The 14,831-nt window shown below is 41.4% G+C and overlaps 2 protein-coding genes across 2 annotated transcripts; one reads left to right on the top strand and one right to left on the bottom strand.

Moving 5' to 3' along the window:
• LOC120733743 (ras-related protein Rab-39B-like) lies at positions 1-6,265 on the bottom strand. The gene is made up of 5 exons (XM_040032128.1): positions 6,159-6,265; positions 4,654-5,070; positions 3,622-3,854; positions 1,490-1,760; positions 1-1,081 (listed from the first exon to the last, which is right to left on the bottom strand). Exons 3-5 carry the CDS (start codon positions 3,834-3,836, stop codon positions 926-928), a joined length of 642 nt encoding a protein of 213 aa, XP_039888062.1. The 5' UTR covers positions 3,837-3,854; positions 4,654-5,070; positions 6,159-6,265; the 3' UTR covers positions 1-925.
• Positions 6,266-6,381: 116 nt separating this feature from the next.
• Positions 6,382-13,325, top strand: rab38c (RAB38c, member of RAS oncogene family). Its single transcript, XM_040032129.1, has 4 exons — positions 6,382-6,601; positions 7,246-7,376; positions 8,910-9,047; positions 11,132-13,325. The coding sequence occupies exons 1-4, from the start codon at positions 6,409-6,411 to the stop codon at positions 11,291-11,293; spliced, it is 624 nt and encodes a 207-aa protein (XP_039888063.1). The 5' UTR covers positions 6,382-6,408; the 3' UTR covers positions 11,294-13,325.
• Positions 13,326-14,831: the final 1,506 nt, after the last annotated feature.

Below are 14,831 nucleotides of genomic sequence, written 5' to 3'. Positions count from 1 at the left end.
TTTTACTGTGACTTTATATTTATTTCAAATTGAACACTATGGGGATCTATACAAAAGGCTTTTGGACAGTTTCTCACCTGTTCTCACCAGTAACCCAACACGGAGCAGTAAACATGAACTGAGAACTTGCCATATCGATCAAGTCGTCAAGGCTAAAATAAGCAGCTACAGTAACGTTTTTCTTCCAGCAAAGAACAAATGTACCATTAATCATTTTCACAGTGCAAACTCGTTCCTCCGCGTTCAGGTGAACAAACGAGACATCTGAAACTTTGGTTCGCTTGGAGTTCACCGACCTCCACCTTCTTTATGCGTTAAGCCACTCAGATTTGTAGTGCAGACGTACAATCAGTCGGCGAGGCTGCTGCCTCTTTCTGCCTCCTCTCTCCAGCCGAATATAGTCCACAACGGGCTGCGGTATATTCAGAGGCATTTGAGGAAAAAAGGAAGAGGCGTGGCTCAGTCGTGGCATCGCTGATTCATCAAATTAAAGTCACACAAGAGTATAAATACACTACACTGATAGTCTTTTATACATGTGCAGCTAGAGAAACGGAACTGGCCACTGGAGTATAACTGTACACATCAGGAAAGGCCAAAGGTGGAGTAAAGCTTAAGTGTCGGTAGCAGCTGCAAAGACAGCAGGATGACTAGAGTTACACGCATGCACACAGAAAGATGAAGTGGCAGGATGCTTCTTGTGCTTCTACACCTGTTGGGAACATCAACAAAGTGCTCCAAGTTTGAGCCTTAAACAGGCAATTGAATGTTAAAATAACGTCTATATGAATAAGAATGTAACTGAGCAGGGGAAACATTAAAGTCCCCCAAAACTGGCCTGAGAGCAGCCATGGCAAAAACGATCTTGTACATATGGAGTCCACTGAAGTATTACCACCTCTCACCCTAACGTGCTGCAGCCGAATCAGCAGTAGCACTGCCGGCTGCTCTTGGTGACCTCCTCAGAGGAGTGGACGGTGTTGGGAACAAATCCGCTCTTGACGCCCTCCCAGCCGTCCTGGATCTTGATGTCCCCGTTGCGCACCAGCTCAAAGATGTCCTTCGTCAGATCCACAAACGCCTGGAGGAGGAATCACGAGCAGGCTCAGCAACAGAGATTATTTTCATTCTGATCATTAATTCTTAAAATAACTGCAAAAATGTCAATATATGCTGCTTATAGCGTATTAGGATTATGCATCTTTAAGTCTAAGAGAACCAACATTTTCATGAGGAGTTTTGCATTGAATATTTCAAATTGTTGTCACTTATTTCACCATCACTGCTTACTTTTAATAAAAGTACCTCTTTTTCTTTTAGACACCCTGCATGCAGACGGCAGAGAGAGACAGTCTTCTTCGTGCTCCTGTAGTTATTTATACCACCCATATTATTGTTGCAAAGCAGAACCTTTCCTATAATATCCCACTCTTTCAATTAAAAAAAAAAGATGAACTACATATGGAATAAAAACAAACAAAAACGACACCTTCTCCACATTGATGGCGTCCCGTGCAGAGGTCTCCACATAGCGCATCCCGTAGGCCCCCGCCAGCTTCTCCGCCTCCTGCTGAGTCACCTGACGCTGGGCTTCCAGGTCACACTTGTGGCCGACCAGCAGGAAGATGATGCTGTGCGGCTGGACGTGGCTCTGCGCCTCCTCCAGCCAGTTGTGGACGTTTTGAAAGGAGCGGCGGTTTGTGATGTCAAAGAGCAAGAGGCCACCCACTGAGTTGCGGTAGTAGGCTCTGGTGATTGACCTGCACAGAAAGAGGTGTGCAGGAATGCAGACGTGAATAACTGGCAGAAGACCACACCCACAGTGGAAAAAAACGGTCCCCTACAAATGAACAAGTTGCATCTGTTTGAGTAGTTTTTGCTAAAAAAAAAAAACTACCGTTATACAATTTGTACCGATTTTTTGTTCTTTTCTTTCTTTTGCAGATGAATACAGGTGAACCTCTGTCCGTCCTTATTTCTGACACATTTGGTCACTGTCATGGCGGAAGACCCATCCATGACCCATCTTTGGTGTTTTGGCTGAGAGAAGGAGGTTCTCATCCAAGATTCTGGTCTTTAAATCAGTGACGTTGTCCTGTACTCTTAGCAGAAAAATGTTTCCACCTCTGTGCTTGATAGTGGGGATGGTATTCTTTGAATCATACTCAACATCTCTCTTCATCCAAACACGAAGGGTAAAGTTGATGCCAAAGACCACCTGATCACATCACTTTCTCCTAAGCCTTCTCTCAATCATTTGTTCACCGGCAAACTTAGCACGGGCCTGTAAACGTGACTTCTAAAGCAAATTTTTGTGAGGCTGCAAAAGGTCAGTCCATCATGACACAGTCCAGCGACATGCAAACCAATTATATAACATTCATTGAATGTGTTTTTTCTGGATTTTGTATTGATATTCTGTGTCTCGACATTAAAAACTACAATAAAAATTAGAGACTGTTCATTTCTTTGTAAGTGAAAAAACTCACAAATTCAGCAGGGGATCAACTAATTATTTCCCCCATCTTTTTAAAAATGTTTTCTTTTAAAAATACACTCTGATTTCCATGTTTACACAATATCAGCATGAATCAAAAAGCTGGCAGCTGGGAATGTAGGCCATACTGTTATATACAACTCTTTCCAGCTTCTTCAACACGTGATTAGCATCAGGTTGAAAAAAATCTACTTTTTAATATTTTATTTGTATTTTGTGGACTGTTTTCGTTTGGCTGCAAGTTTTAATATTTTATATCATTGAATTTACATATTTAAAAGTGACCCCTTTAAAAAAAACATAGTCATGACTTCATGAATTGTTTTTTTCCCATGATTGCCAAATCATTAAAAATGTGAATTCTGAACCCAGTAAAGGATTAGACTGGAGATATTCTGGGTTTTTGGTTTGTTTGGTTTTTGTTTGTTTGTTTGTTTTTTAATTATTATTTTTCTTTCCAAACATGCAGAGCTACCCGCTGTGGCGACCACTTTTTGAATAAGGGAGCTGCCAAAAGTAGATTCTTTTTATTTCGAGACCAGCAAAAGACCCAAACCAGCCTCAGGGAAACACAAGCTGGTGTACTGCCTGTGCCAGTCCTGAGCTGGATTAATGGGAGTGTTGCATCAGGAGGGGCAACCGGCATAAGATTTGTGCCAAATAAAACATGCGGATCCATCTGCTATGGCGACCCCTTTGGGAAATAAAGGAGCAGCTGAAAGTCTCCCCCCCCCTCCACTGTGATCCAATCCAACCAAAAGAGCAAAGTTTGTGGCTTCCCTATCCTCTCTCTGACTCTTATTAAGATATTAAAATGATCACAAATATAAACTTTAATTTTCAAATGAGGTTAAACAGCTTAACTACCCAGCTGGTTGAGATAGTTTTCACCTAACAAACTTTTAGTTTAGTGTTAACAGCAGATGGACAGAGAACTCATGCATTAATGTTAATGAAGGAAAATGTCAAAACATGTCATCTTAACGTGGCCTAACTGAGCTTTAATGCCCATCTGACGGAAGCATGTGTAGTGTGTGCTTTTGAAGTATGAGGAGAGTCTTGTTTATAGTCCGAAATCTAGTTTTTGTGGACACATGAGAAAGAAATCAGGAGTCTGTCTTTACCTGAACCTCTCCTGTCCTGCCGTGTCCCAGATCTGAAGTTTGATTCTTTTCCCCGGCTCGATCTCCACAAGACGGGAGAAGAAGTCCACTCCGACGGTCGGGTCTGACACCTGTGCGAAGCGGCCCTCAGTGAACCTCCGGATCAGGCATGACTTGCCGACTGTGGAGTCTCCGATGACTATCAGACGAAACTGGTAAAGCCATATAGTCTCCATTTCTCATTGAAATAAGTTCTGCAAGACAAAAAAAAAAACCCACTCACTTAGTCAGGGTCACCCACAGTAAGCCCAATACTGAGACTAAAACGAGACTCTTAAAAAAATGAAATGAGCATCCTCTCCTCACAAAACCAAATATTTTACATCATCTAATGGAAGGATTTTTGTAAATATAAAATCTAAAACATCAATTAAAATCCTGCTGTTCATGTCTTCAAATTTGGATCCTTCAAAGGGGATGGAAACAGCTGTAGATTAAACATCAGACTTTAAAGCTTCCACAAACCCCTCTGTCTTTTTCAGAAAAAGAAGATCTGCTTAAATGAGTTTAAACAGATCAAACATTACATTTAATCCAGAGATTGTGCTGACTAGAAGGATATTTTTTGGGATTATGGTTTTCCCCTGAACATGGGAATAATAGGCTCATAGCGTCTCAGCAGTGGCCATGTGATTTACAGATGGGTGATCTAATTTGAAAGAGGGAGGGGGAGGCCACTCCTCTCCAACTCAATAAACAGTGGCGTAGTCAGCCCCCATGTGGATAGCAGAGTGGTTGTTATAGAGCAATAACACACAATGAGGCCTTGAATAAAGCCAGAATTCAGGTTTAATATAGTTGCTTAAAAATCACCATAGATAGGAAGAAGGCGTCCTGTGCTACTAATGATGCAACAAACTATATGGTTCTTTATTTAATTTTTTTTGTTTTGATCACAAGGCCCAACCCTCTTAGCTCAATGAGCATTCTCTACTTAGTTAATTCTTTTTCTGGACAACAATTAAATTAAACAACTAATAAAGTGTGACCTACCTCAAGTTCAGAGCTCAGTAGGCCTACTTGAAAAAAAGAAACCCCATATTGATGATTATGTTTCCAAAAAAGAAGAAAAAAATGACCCCTAATCTAGCACTGGTTCTGTTGTTGCTTACAGAAAACCCCAGGCGGTAACATACAGAGCATTAGCAGGGCCTCCGGTGCAGCATCGCTTTGTGAGCCGGTTTAAAGGGTGAAAACGGGGTGAGCGGTGTTTGGCCCGACAGGTGATCCGATCTTCTGGCTCATTACAGCGGGGCTGTTGATATTTCCGCGATGATCCGCCGATGAAATGGCAGCAAAACACAGCAGCAGCATCGCACTCACGTCTCTTCCTCGCCCTCATCAGTACCATTACCGTAATGGCGCGCACAGCAGCGCAGCAGCAGATTCCCGGGGCGATGCATTCACGTGCTATACGGAAGAAAAAAAAAAACGGTAAATAAGAAACGAACACACATGAGATTGTTTCATATCAGTACTTACTACTTACAAAAATATATTTATAATTTTTTTCCCCTAGACCTCCAGGGTGACAGCGAATGATCAGCCAGTGGAAAACAACTAAACTTATTCTATTTGCTCTTGTACTATAAGTACAATATTTGCTGGAGTATTTTCATTTTAACCTACTATGTACTTCTATAAAGAAAATGTATTTTCTTTTGTTAAACTGCATTTCAGTACACTAAAAATAAGTATATGCAGTATAACCACTATTACTCTTCTGCACATGTCCAAAAATTGCCTCTTTAACTTTGCCTCCTCTTCTCTCCAGAGCACACCTCCACCTCTCCAGCCTCGCTTCCACCCTCTTCCTACTCTCACTACAGATTACAATGTTGTCTGCAAAACATCATAGTCCACCCCCACCCTGAACCCATCTGACTTTCCCACCAGTCCACCACCACTCTCCACATACCTCTGTTATCCCTGACTTCATCATGAAGTACCACATTCCAACTCCTTCTGTACTTCTCATATCAACACTCACAAAACAAAAATGGCACCTGCAGTGCTCTTTCTCAGCATGGAGCACTGATCGTTCTTGCACGTTTTATTTGATCTTATTCATTGATATTGAAAACTCCATTCAGTTCAGAAGTAAAGTCCAACACATTAGCCTGAAATCAAGTTTGGATTCTTTGATTTGCATTTGGTTTTCGGGTCCATTACAATAACGGTGCTGTCTGACTTTAGCCATGATGGACACTCCATGCAATCACGATGTAGGGCTACAGAAATGATTTAGTCATGAAAACATTTATTGCTGCTTTTTAAATAGTAAAACAATCTAATATTTGCTAACTTCAGCTTAAATCGATCATTTTTTTCTAATTGAAAACATCCAAAGACGTCATCGATCCATTTTACACAACTTTCTGACATTTAAATGACAGATATTAATTTGTTATTTGCAGAGTCGCTTTATTCGAATATTTTAAAGACATCAGATGGAATTTAAAATGAAGCTTATGTTTACGAGGAGTGTGTGAACGCACCATGAGTTTTCTGCTGAAGTTTGCAGTTTGCTCTGAAGTAAGCGAACTCACGCTGTCCTTATTTTATTTAGACTGTTGGACTCCGGTGATTGCAGACGAGTGCGACCGCTTCTCGACGATAGAAGATCACGTGATAATATTTCGGTTCGCAGCAGGACGGAAGGAAATGCCTTTACTGTAGCTGCTCTGTGGTTTTGATGTGTCTCAGCATCCTTCGGAAAGTTTTCATAATATCACCGAGCCTGCAGCCATGCAGCAGGAGCTTCTTTTCAAAGTCCTGGTCATCGGAGACTTAGGAGTGGGGAAGACGTCCATAATCAAGCGTTATGTGCATCAGATCTTCTCCCAGCACTACCGAGCCACCATTGGGGTGGACTTCGCCCTGAAGGTGTTGCAGTGGGACAGTAACACTGTGATCCGGCTACAGCTGTGGGATATTGCAGGTCTGTCAAACTTTAACGACCCACTGGTTTAAGGCTTATATATATCAGGTGATACAACGGTGTGTGTGTGTGTGTGTGTGTGTGTGTGTGTGTGTGTGTGTGTGTGTGTGTGTGTGTGTGTGTGTGTGTGTGTGTGTGTGTGTGTGTTTGTTTTGGGGTTTTTGGGAACAAGAACCATTTGTTTCACCATCAGCAGCCGTGAAAGCTGCTTCTGGAAGGAAAGGCGCTTTGCAAATTCACTTGAGAGGATATTTAGAGGAGAGTTAGAACATAAATATCTTCATCTTAATCTAACTCAAGTCTTTTTGTAGTGTCATAAATAAGAGGATAACACTTTTTTTATTTAAGAAGTGAAAGGCAGAAGAAAAACAAAGAAAAGAAAAGCAGATTTTCCACCCAGTGAGTGTGTTTCTGTGTGTGTGTGTTGGATGCCTGGGTCACTCCCTGCCGTTTGGTGCCTGGTTGAGGAATGTAGATCCCATGCTCATAATATCAGGCACATGATGGCAGCTGCTGGAGACTAAACACACACACAGAGCTCCATAACTGGCACTCATAAACCATGACGTGACTTGATTTAATTTGATGGACTTGAAAGCAGTCTTTGTATGTGCGTATGTCTGATTGATGGCGTCTCATCCCAGGACAGGAGCGGTATGGGAACATGACTCGTGTCTATTACAGGGAGGCGGTGGGAGCACTGGTGGTGTTTGACGTGACGAGGGCCTCCACGTTCGACGCCGTGCTGAAGTGGAAGGATGACCTAGACTCCAAGGTCAGATGGCTGAACCCGCAGAAGCATAAAGCTGGGCTTTTCTGTCTTCACCATCATTCTCTCTGTCTTTTTTTTTTTTTCACCCACACGTGACTGATCGCATGGTGGTTAGTGCTGTTGCCTGAGTTCAATTTCACCATCGGGTCGGGGTCTTTTTGTGTGGAGTTTGCATGTTCTCCCTGTATTTGCGTGGGTTCTCTCTGGGTACTCCGGCTTTTGCCCACAGTCCAAAGACATGCACTTTGTGTGGATAGGTTAATTGAAAAATCTAAATTGCCCATAGGTGTGAATTCGGGAATGAATGTGAGTGTTTGTCTCTGTGTGTTAGCCCTGCGACAGACTGGCGACCTGTCCAGGGTGTACTTCGCCTCTCGCCCTATGACAGCTGGGATAGGCTCTAGCACCCCCGTGACCCTGAAAAGGATAAGCAGAAGCAAATGGATGGATGGATGGTTGGTGACTGATCGCAACTAAAGAGAGAGACAGAGTTTTTAGCCCCTCCATTCATCTGTTTTCTTAAATGTTTATGCAATTCGGGGTCACGGAGGGGCCGGAGCCTATCCCAGCTGTCACTGGATGAAGGGCAGAGTGCACCCTGCACAGCTTGCCAATCTACCACTGACTCAAAACCTCTGTTATTTTCTTTGCAGTATTTCAGTGTTTTTTCTCCTTCTCACAGGGATCCAGCAGCGTTTCCCATAAAAGGCAAAAACCTCAGGTTGCTACATTTACCCACATGTTTTCTCCTTTTTACCCCTGCATCACTTCTAGTGTTGTTTTTGGGATCTTGCATTGGGAGCTATAGTTGCATTAGTGCAGTGAAAGTTGGAAAAAAAAAGCCCAACAGATCACAATCGTGCTCTTGGTTGATATTCAGGTTGAAGGGTCCTCATTTTTATACAACAGAGGAGCGAACAAAGCAGAGCAGAGGCGACTCAGCAGATGATCTGAAAGACGATTTTGGGCAAATTTAAATCAGGTTTTTGCTTTTTTTTATGGGAGTAGTCATGCACATTTATGATCTCCTTTTGTATATGTGGAAAATTATCAGTCATTGTTCAAATGTAGATTAATGCCACGGGCTTTTGAAAAACCTTGCACTTTGATGTGCATGAAATGGCAGAAAATGAAGAAGCAGAACTTGAAAGGGAAATAAAATGTACAACTTATTTTTTGCAGACTGTTGCATGAAAAGCGCGTAAAGGGGAGCATTTTTGGACAGAGACATCATAAAAGATGTGAGAGGATTTCAGAGGGTGAACACGCACCTCTGAAAAAGCTTCCTGACACTTTAAAGCAGACAAAAACCACTGCATGATGAGAACAAGCGAAAATTAGCACTCTAGTCTCTTCAGCTCGTATAGCTGTCAGTAATACTTTGTTATTGGTTTGCTTTTGTGTTAAAATGTCTTTACAGAAAGACTACAGGGCACACTGATACTTTTCTGTTTGTGTGCTTTAAGGTAAGACAGGGCCATTTAACAATTTATTTAAAAAATAATGTGATCCAGCTCAACTTTCTTCTGTCCAAAGGTGACACTGAACCATGGGAGGCCAGTTCCAGCTGTACTCTTGGCCAACAAGTCAGACCAGCTGGTTTCCCAGCAGCCCAAACTCGACGTCTTTTGTAGGGAGAACGGCTTCGTCGGATGGTTTGAGACTTCTGCAAAGGTGTGAGAGAGGAGACCCACGTGGCTTTTGATGCAATCTCTGCAACAAGCTGTAGATTTTCTTAGACAGATCGTTGAGTACACCAAAGATTTCTGTGCAAATTGTTAAAGGTTAGAGGTCTTTCTTTGACTAGCCAAATGATAACTCTGTGCCATACAAGCAAGGCCCAAAATCGGGTTATATTTGCATATTTGGGGGGGAAACTGGAGCAATGTTATTTCAACAGAAGCTTCCTGTAAAAACAAACGATTCAAAAAATGTTTCACTCAAAGTCAGACAGGTTTATTTGCCGTCCTCTTGGGAGGCAAACAGAGGAATTCCAGCACTCTGGTGTGAACTAGACTCTTTTTCTTCTCATTTAATGCCTTTCCAATGAGTTACACACAAGAGTGTGAGGTAAAGGCTGTGATGTAGTTACTGTACACAAAGGTTCATGTACATAAAGAGTGACTGACATGTGGGCAGTTTGAAAGAGAGCTGTAGATGTGTGACAAATGAAAGGAAAAGCCTGGACCATTAAAGCCCTCAGTGAGGGGCTCTGATACAAAGTTATGCTGTGGGGGGCGTTTGGGTCCACAAATCAACACAACGCTGTCCTGATTTCCTTCATCCTACAATGAAACATGCTGCTCACACTTAGAAATCAAATAATATGACATCAGTCCCCTGCCAAGCATGCATTCCTAGTCCCAAAGAGTCTAGCTCTGCTCTAAATTAATGCGGTAATAGTAATTTTTTTTCTTGGCTAAATCACTATAGTAACCTATGGCGAATGCTTAACCTGGCCAGGAGCAATTTATGTGCAGCGTTTCAGTTTAAAATCAGCTGAAAGCGTCACATTTTCACTGATTCCAGTGCGCTTTAGGCGTTGTACAGATTCTGGGCTGAAGGAAAAAGGTTTATAAGTTGTACCTTACACCACTAAATGAGGCCCAGCTGTAAAGTCGAGTCGCATTCTCACAGGATTTTGCTGGCATTCAGTCGGTGATGCAGAAAATGAATGTTTACGCTCGGTCGTAGATGTGCCGCTATGTCTGATTTAAACTGCTGCGATGGCAGCTACTAGAACCCAAAATAGTAAACATTTATATTTGTTGGCTATTTATTTCTGAGAATACCTGTTAAACCAATACAATTAATTGACTGCATCACTCTGTGTAACCGCTGGTGTTTCAGAGCTTTAATGTGCTGCCGTCACATTAGAAGTGAACGGCAGCACAGAGCGGTAAAATAAATATAATAGAGTGAGATATTTTACCCCTTGGTGCGTTTTTGATGCTGGTAAATTCACAACATAAAGATAGCCTTATTTGCAGCAATGTTGCATTTTATTGCTATATTCTCTATAATTTTTAGAGATCACCTGTTCCTCTGATAATGTCTCTGATTGGAGGAGGCAGTGCTGAATTGCTCCACTGGAATAGGCTCTCTTACAGTATGTGAGTGTGCACAGAGGCTGAAGCAGAAAAACTGGGTTAACAGAGAAGGCGGGTAACCACTGCCATAATACTCGTTATCTCTGACTGGGAAAAGCCTGGATATTGAACTTTATTCACCGTAAACCTCTCAAAAAAATCTTTGGAGAACAACAAAATCAGATTGCTAAGAGAAGTAGCGATCCAGCTGTCATCAATCCAGCTGTCATCAATCCAGCTGCCTACTCTAAGGTTGACCTAGATGTGTCAGACGGCCGCCCCTCCCTGAGCCTGGTTCTGCTGGAGGTTTCTTCCTGTTAAAGGGAGTTTTTCCTTCCCACTGTCGCCAAAGTGCTTGCATCTGGTTGTTGGGGTTTTCTCTATATTATCGTAGGGTCTTGACCTTACAATACAAAACACCTGCAAGCAACTGTTGTTGTGATTTAGTGCTATATAAATAAAACTGAATTGAATGTGTTGTCACTATATGAAAAGTAAGGAAAATTACAGCTTCTATAGGACTCATTCTGAGTTTAATATGAATGTGCGTCCATGGCAATCAATTCAACTTCTCTTGAGATATTAAAATCTGTGTGTGTCCGCTGCACCGGTTGGCTGTAAAGATTTCATCACAGCTGTCTTACTTTTTCTATTTTTTTTCTCACTCAGGAAAACACAAACATTGAGGAGGCAGCCCGCTGCTTGGTAGAGCACATTCTGAGAAACGAGGAGAGTCTAGTGACAGAGCGAGAACCTGGTTCGCTCATCCTGTCCGGATGCGCCACGACATCAAAGCAGCATCTTGGCTGCCCCTCGTGTTCAAAATGGTAATGTCTGACATCAACAGGCGACCAAGACGGGAAGGCCACGAGAAATGTTTGACTCAGGGACCGCTTTAAGAAAAATTCTGGCTCAGAGTGATAGATTTGATTTTAAAAACATCTTAAAAGTGTTTAAAGTCTTTGAAGTTCTGTGGGTATCAAAATGTGATTTTTATTACTTTATTTCTTTATCCATTTTTTTTGTCCCTCCACACAAATTTTAACAATCTTAGAAATCAAAACACTAAAAAAAAGACAAAAAAGTTGGTACATGCAGTTTTTATTATTGGCACTTTCTTGCTTCTTTAACTTGCTTTGAATCGACAGTGTGACACTGATATTTGAACTGACGGCTCTCTGTGGCACTTTCGTTCTGACGCTGATGTAACATGAAAAATAATTCCAAACTTTGATTTTTTTTTGCCTGCAGTGTGAACACAGACACGAAAACATGAATCTTCCTTGCGTTATTTGCACTTTTCCTCGGCCTACGTTTCTATCTGTGTTTAGCCGCTCACTAAAAATGTCAACGTCATGAATACTGCATTGTGAGCTTGAGATACATAAAAGCAGCTGCTCAGCTTTGGATAACATATAGACTGGGAATTGGGAAAACAGCCTGACTCAGGGAGGGGCTTCATACTGTTCAACTCTGCTGCTTGAAGCACTAATACTGACCTCAACTCAGCTGGGACGAGAAGTCATATACAGTCTCTTTGCGTATGACTCGGTAGCATTAGCAGTTTATAGCAAGCACACTGTGTTGGCTATGTTTTTTTAATAGGATTTTCAAGGACCTACATCACTCTCTTTTGTATATGGATTTGAGTGAACATTTAATATTGGGTGGGCCACATGTGAGCGCCACACTCTTGGCTTCAGAAATAACTGCTGTATGGGAATGAAATCTCTTTGCAACAGCTATCGCCACCTAGTGGCTTCAGATAGAAGGCAGGTTTAAGATACTTTCCTACTGACTTAATTTTTCCAACCCCAAAATTAGCTCAATGTTTTATATTGCCTATGGGGGCATTTGGTCTAATATCCACTGCCAAGCCAATGGATGTGGTGCATCAACAGTGCCTCTATGATAAGGCCCAGATATTTGAGGAGATAAGCCCAGAGCAGAGGTGGGCAATTAATTTTCCCACAGGAATCACATGAGAAGCTGGAACTGCTGTGGAGGGCCACACCAATCAGCTTGTTGAGATATGAAATTAATACTGAGCAGAATTCAGCTCATCTTATTGGTGTGGGTGCAGTTTATCATGTGGCCCCTGTGGGAAAATTAATTGCCCACTGGTGGCCTAGAGGAATAATAATAATAATAACAATCATAACAAAGAATTTAGCCAACAATAACACTAAGTGGGATTTTTTTGCTTTGCACCAATCTCGTTGAATATATTTTCCTTCTACACTGCATCGTGAGCTGATGAAGTGGAAAATCTGTTCTGGCACAGTGCTGAGGAAACTAAACAAGAATCCTTTTTAGTCAGGAACAAACAGAGAAGTATCGGGGACCCTGGAGGGGAGACAGTTTAGCAGATATGGCCACTAAAAAGACCATTCAATTAGCTGATAAGATACTAAAGACTGTTTCTGAATTCATTAATTAGAAACAGCTGTAAGAATAAAACAATTAAGACATCTGCGGGTCCTCCAGTGCTCTGCCTCTTCCTGATATACTGATGGATATTCAGTTGGCTGCTAATTTACATGTGTTGCCTGTATTTTAAATGTGGTTTCAGTGAAGAATCTCATTTTTGAAGTATTTCACTCTTAACTTTCACCACAAAATCTTGGCTCTGTTGTTCAAATGGGACATTTTCTTCAGCTTTAAAATCAACTTCTTGTCAGTCCAATAAAAAAACATGTGGTATGTGCTACTCTTCTTCTGCACAGCCGCTTTTGTTGAGCTTGTCTTGTGTGTTATTTGAAGGTCCATGTTTTCAAATTAGGCATCTGTTTTATATTTTTCTTCACTGCCTTTGATGTGCAATAGCACTTAAGCCCTTAAGAATAAAAGGCATTTGTCTGCACCCTCTGTGGACCAGACTATGTGTATATAGACATGTACTTGACATACTTCTGCATATGTTTTAAATGATGATCATTCAGGATTTTTGCCTCAACTACATGTCACTTAAATCAACACTCCTTCAAATGAACAATAATACTGAAAGAATTATCCAATTAATCTGTAGCTATTCATATAATGCATTTAACTTTACTTTAAAGCAAAGTTTCTCTTCCTACAGCTGCATGCTTCTGAGGATTTACAGTTGTTCTCTTGATGTCATTCTGAAATTAATATCTTTAGGTTCTAGTTTGTTGGCAGGGAAAATTTGAGGTTGTTACTTTGCATTTTAAGGAAATGTTGATCAATATGTTTCAGTATTTTAGGCATTTTTTATACCAAGGTAAATAACTGAGCAGCAGATTAACTTTAAGATTGTCTATTTGTTGTATGGCTGTAGTCAAACGTTTACATTCAGCAATCATGGGCATGAATGTCATGGTAATTTGGGACTTTTAATGATTTCTTTGACCTGTTCTGTCCATGGTACAATGATTATGCAAGCATCCTCTACCAGACACTTTTGGTAGCCGTCAACGAGCTTCTGGCATAATTCTGGCGAGATATTTGACCACTCTTCTTGACAGAATTTATAGACCTCATTTAAATTGCTTGTTTTCCTGGCACAGGACTAGTCCATAGATTTTCTATTGGTGTGAGGTCGGGGCTTTGGGAAAGTCATTCAAGAAGGGATCATTGTCCTCAATTTGAAGCTGATCATTGTGATCATGTTGGAAAATTCGGAGGTAGCTCCCCTTCTCCATTAAACCGTCCACTTTGCGCAGTGTACCAGTACCACTGGCAGCTAAACAGCCCCAGAGAATGATGCTACCACCACCATGCTTGACAGCTGGTGCATTGTTCTTAGGTTTGAAATCCTCACCTCCTTTACTCCTCCAAACATACCTCTTTGTCATTGTGACCAAATAGCTCAACCTTGGTCTCCTCTGACCATCAAACTTTTTTCCAGAGGACGTTTGATTTGTCCATGTGAGCAGCTGAAAATTCAAATAGAGCTTGAAGGTGTAATTTTGGAGCAGGCACTTGCCTTGTTTGGCGCCTTCTCAGTCCAGTGATGTAAAACACACTTCACTGTGGACTGCGGCACTGCTGTTCCACAAGTTTCCAGCTCACAGTAAGCTTGCTAGTTCCTGGTTGAGGGTGACAGTTTGTGTCTTCTTCCAGATCCTGGTAAAGTGGAGATGGTGACACATAAAAACAACTTTTACTTATGTACAGTAGTTTGAACCAATGATTTTTGAATCCACAGAAATTAAAATAAATTGACAAAACAGGGACAGAGGTTCCTGCAGGGTTTAAATTTTAGCAGTGTGAATATTTTGTGGTCCAGAGAATATCTTCTAAAGCTTTCTGGATAACACAAGGAAATATTTTTTAAGCTATTTAAGTAATATCCTCCTGTGAGTTATTTTACCATTATGAGAACACTGTTTCATTCCAGGAACTA

The sequence above is a fragment of the Simochromis diagramma genome, unplaced genomic scaffold (assembly GCF_900408965.1).
Source record: "Simochromis diagramma unplaced genomic scaffold, fSimDia1.1 OVJJ01000216.1, whole genome shotgun sequence".
In the NCBI taxonomy this organism is placed as follows: Eukaryota; Metazoa; Chordata; class Actinopteri; order Cichliformes; family Cichlidae; genus Simochromis; species Simochromis diagramma.
This window is presented reverse-complemented; position numbering and strand designations above follow the sequence as displayed.

Bases quoted from the DNA above. Each gene is read 5' to 3' on its own strand.
- rab38c (XM_040032129.1), top strand. From the start codon at position 6,409: ATGCAGCAGGAGCTTCTTTTCAAAGTCCTGGTCATCGGAGACTTAGGA. The intron at 6,602-7,245 runs GTCTGTCAAACT...GTCTCATCCCAG, and splicing joins ACAGCTGTGGGATATTGCAG to GACAGGAGCGGTATGGGAAC. The intron at 7,377-8,909 runs GTCAGATGGCTG...TTCTGTCCAAAG, and splicing joins AGGATGACCTAGACTCCAAG to GTGACACTGAACCATGGGAG.
- LOC120733743 (XM_040032128.1), bottom strand. From the start codon at position 3,836: ATGGAGACTATATGGCTTTACCAGTTTCGTCTGATAGTCATCGGAGAC. The intron at 1,761-3,621 runs GTAAAGACAGAC...CTTTCTGTGCAG, and splicing joins GCAGGACAGGAGAGGTTCAG to GTCAATCACCAGAGCCTACT. The intron at 1,082-1,489 runs GTGTCGTTTTTG...TTCCTCCTCCAG, and splicing joins ACGCCATCAATGTGGAGAAG to GCGTTTGTGGATCTGACGAA.